Source organism: Morone saxatilis, unplaced genomic scaffold, assembly GCF_004916995.1.
Source record: "Morone saxatilis isolate NCDOM2014 unplaced genomic scaffold, NCSU_SB_2.0 Contig3, whole genome shotgun sequence".
In the NCBI taxonomy this organism is placed as follows: Eukaryota; Metazoa; Chordata; class Actinopteri; family Moronidae; genus Morone; species Morone saxatilis.
Window position 1 is genome coordinate 2,343,738 of NW_023339873.1, and position 4,378 is coordinate 2,348,115.

Sequence of the window (4,378 nt, forward strand, 5' to 3'; positions counted from 1 at the left end):
GGTTGTTGAGCTCTTTCACACACAGTTCTGATTAATCAATGAAAATGAAAAGTTCATGATTAAAAAAACAGCAGCGTTTTAGTAAAAGTTGTACAACTATTCCCAACAGTTTAGAGTTTTCAGCTCCCAGGAGTCACAATTTGCTGCTTCTCTTTGTCTTACGTTATAGGAAATTGAATATTTTGGGGGATTTTGGGCTGTTAGACAGAAGAAGACTCTGAAGACATTTTGAATCTTGTGCTCTCGGAGACTGTGATGACATTTATCACAATTTTCCTGTTCGATAAAGGATTAAACAAGATCAAAGAAAACAATCATTAATTCAACTGAAACTTACCTGCAGGAGATCACTGGAGATCCCAGCAGCATGTCTGACAGAAACTGGTTAAGGCCACTAACCAAAAAGCAGGAGCAAAAATGAACAAGAACTGACTGATTAAATATACATTTATTAAGAAATAAATATTCTTAAAGTCCCTGCATGAAGCTTTCAGTTTGTGTTGATTCTGGCGACCCCTGTGGACAAAACGTAGTTTTCCCTCGTTTCATTGATTTAAAGGGAATCCGGACCTGTTAGCACGCATCAAGAATAAGAAAAATAAATCCATCTTCTGGCTGATGGTCTTGTCTGTTTTGTTCCGAGACGTTGCTTAACATGTTAAATAATTTTGTAACCAATTCTAGCTGATAGTGCTGAGAGATGTTTCCTCCCCATCTTATTCCACATTATTGGTAAAACAGGCATCTTGTTTTGTTTGTATATGTTTTCTTTTCAAATTCTTCTCGCTGATGGTCTGTTTATGTAAGTCATACAGGAGGATCGTATATAAACTGATTCATTAACGACAGGAGGATCTATGTATCTACTGACAGGTTTGGTATGTTTTGTGTGGCTGTTATATTACTGTTTGTCAAAAGTGTTTTTGTTTTGTTTGTATCAATCCATTTTCAACATTTCTATGTTCCTAAAACAGAAAAGGGGATTCTGAATAATCCTTTTATGCTTGCTTCCCCTCTCCTGCACTGTACTTTACCGTCTTCTATAAGAACGTATATTCTGCTTTGTATTATTTGTGGCAAATAAAGCGGAGCTAATCAGGCGGGACGATGGTTGCTCTGGTAGGTCGGGGGCCTGCGTTCCACGAAAAAAAACATAACAAATATCTCTGAAGTGTTTCACCACTCTGCATAGAGGACACGGTGCTGCGACTGCATGATGAAACACAAAGGGGAAATATGGTGAGTCAGGCAGCTGTTGACAGAAATCGATGAGACGCTGGAACCGTCACCTCTGACCAAGGACGACTCTTTTAACACCACCGACGGACCTGTCGCTTCCCCCGCTGTGAACCACCACACCCAACCCACCCACACACACCACACACCACACCACCACCATCGCTTCCCAGTGACCGGGCCCTGCTTTGACAACATCGGTCTCCGTGGCGACAATGTCTCCGTGGCGACGGGCAGCACCTGTCTCCAGGCTCCCGGGTGGATTAGCCCGGGGGGGGGGGGGGAGTTCCTCTGAAAAAGCCTCACAATGGAATTAGCATGCAGTGCAGATGAAATGGAAAAAAGATTAATCCGCGGTGCGCGCCGTCTAGGAGATACAGGCACTCCCTTAATTCAGGAAATAAAAACGGACAGCGGGTCCTTCGACACCATCTGGACCTTACACCTTGTGTGGGTAATGGGAAGGACGGATCCCCGCCGCTCACTTATAGAAATAAAATGAATAATTTAAATCTGATGCAGCAGGTTAACTTCATGATGCATTTACTGCATATGGAGAGCTGAAACAGTATTTGCATCTGTCTGCTGCTGCCACAATATCCACCAGACATCGGAGCTGCTAAACCTTGCAGGCGGCTTGAAACATCCAGACCGGTCCAAGTTGCAGTAAACGTCAGTTTTTTGTAGCGGTTTTTATAGGAAACCAAAGTAGTGGCTACTCGACCCCTGGGGGGGGTCACCAAAGCTTCCATGAGGGGATCGCGAGCCTTGTTTCCTCATTAGAAAAGGACGAACTTAAAACAACCAAAGGAGCTAACTAACAGAACAATGGCCAAGTGTCAGGGAGAAGAAAACACCTCGAGTTTGAGTTTGTTAAAAAAAGAAGGCAAACTCATCTCTGATCAACATTAACAGGAAATAATCTGCTCATAATTCATCCAAATCACTTGTTTTACACAAACGTCCTGCAGTTACAGAGTTCACTGTTTGTGTTCATTGTACAGTTTATCAGCTGTTCTCTGCTGTTATTGTTCTGCACTGAATATAATATGAAATATACATAAAATATGACCCTTAGTTTACTCAGTGACAGAAAAGAAAAGGTTGGGAACCAGTGAGCTCTATGGTTTGCTGTGACACAGTATGCACATTATTTCATGTTAACTCTTATTTTGTTCATATTTCATATTAGCTTTCAACCTCCCACTGAAGTTACACAAATATACAAACAAATATATTAACAACACAATCATTTTAGATTTTAAAATAACCAAAAACATGAGACTATCACTAAGAGGATCAACAGCATCCACTCGGTTTACATTGTGATCCACTGGGTCAAAAACCAGCTGGATAACTGATAAATATTATTAGTATTGTCAGACTGTGAATCGAAATGTCAGACATTGCTTTGGTGCCGTTTCCTCCATTTCTCCTTTGGGTGGGTGCAAGCTAAATCCCAGGACCCGCAGTTTATTTTCTGACTGCCCGCAGCAAAGTCAAAACCTCCCGCTCCCACAAGATTTAAGTCAAATCCCAGTCCCGGTCCCGGTCCTCTAGTTTACACCACAAATGATCTGCCAAGACCGCCATTTTGAAGAGATCTCGACCCTCTTGTTTGGTCCCATATTCGAGTGCGATTCCTGTGTTCATGTGTGCCCAAAAGAACCACACCAAACAACTGCTCCAAATGAAAAAGTAAGAAACTGACTGAAGGAAGCGAGGATGTTGTGGGTTTATGGGGAAGCTGGACTGAGAGAGATTATCGCTATCAACAGAAAGGAGGCGATCAACTGTATCAGCAAATGAAATGTGAATAATTTACTGTCATTTATCAGGTTTGTGGACCAGGAGCTGACATGTTTGATTGATGGGGTAATGACATTAGTGTTCTGATTAGATTGTTTTAATGGATGCATACGTCTGGGGTTAATGTCCCAGAGGCAGAGGAAGGAACGGTTGAATACAAAGAAGGTGGAAGGAAGCTCAGAAAGAAAAAGGTGCACAAAAGGAAAGTAAAGTGCGGTTGGGTCTTTAAATTAAACTCCAGATGAGACGGACGTTTCCTTTTCACTCTGCTTTCCTTCTGCCTTCGTCTTTGTCCTGATTCTCCCCTGCGACAACATTACAGAATCACCCAGCTGTGGAAAAGGAAGTGAGCAGAGCTATTTTTACCTCGTCCTCCCTCCTCCAAACACGCACAAACAGACAGGCCTGCACACACACACACACACACACACACACACACCTGGTAAACAATGCAGCAGGAAGGCATTACACCCTCCTCACCCCTCTTTCATTTGGTAAACCTATCCCGGCCGTCCTGTGCTGCCGTTACATAACACAATCATCCTCGGAGGCGAAGTGAGTCAGGAGTAAACCGACAACGGCACAAAAAAAACCAAAGAGCCGCCCCGCTTATGAAAAAAGGATGAACCTAAAAGTCCCATTATCCAGACGGTGACACATCACTCTCGACTTCAATAAGCTGCCGTTAGCAGATTATGAAACATTAAGAAAGGCGGCGGCGGCGGGGCGTCCTGGCCTCCGCTGGTTCACATCAAACAGTAACCTGCAGACTTTGATGTGCCATCCTGCATCAGTTTAAGATGGAGGTTGGAAGACTGAACGCTAACACCAAACTTTTGCTCAAATATTAGACGTGTGAATAAATAAAAGTGTCTCCTCTGCAGCTCCGTTCACTTCTGGGTGTTTTTCCTTTGATCAGGTTTCCTTTTAGAGGGGATTTTTCCACTTTGTTAAAACATTTAAAGTAGATTGACACACAGTCCACAGCAGGGCGATGGCCGGCCGGGCAACTGTACTACTTCTTCCTTTAGGTGTTAACATTAAAAGTTTGGGTTAATTTTCAGTGCTTTGTTCTCTATATTTTGTGTCAGTTTGTGTCCTGTAGTGTTCTCTCGGTATTTTCTTGCTGAGTTCTGTGTTTTTTTAAATGTACATACTTATTGCTGAGGTTGTGTTTTGTACTGTCTCTGGTGTGTATATATATATATATATTTTAAAAAGAAGTAACATTTCCTCATTAAAATGTCTATAAACTCTAGAGCTTTGTTCTATATGTAGTTCAGCTGTGTATCTACATTATCCCAAATGTAGGATTTTAGTCATCGGACGTCTG

The 4,378-nt window shown here is 42.3% G+C and overlaps 1 protein-coding gene across 1 annotated transcript in view; it reads right to left on the bottom strand.

Annotated features, from left to right (window-relative positions):
- Positions 1 to 4,378, bottom strand: part of LOC118337238 (transcription factor IIIB 90 kDa subunit-like) — a 119,705-nt gene that overhangs the window by 100,930 nt on the left and 14,397 nt on the right. The window contains 1 exon segment of the mRNA XM_035674166.1: positions 338 to 350. Within this exon segment, the coding sequence (XP_035530059.1) occupies positions 338 to 350 (13 nt within the window).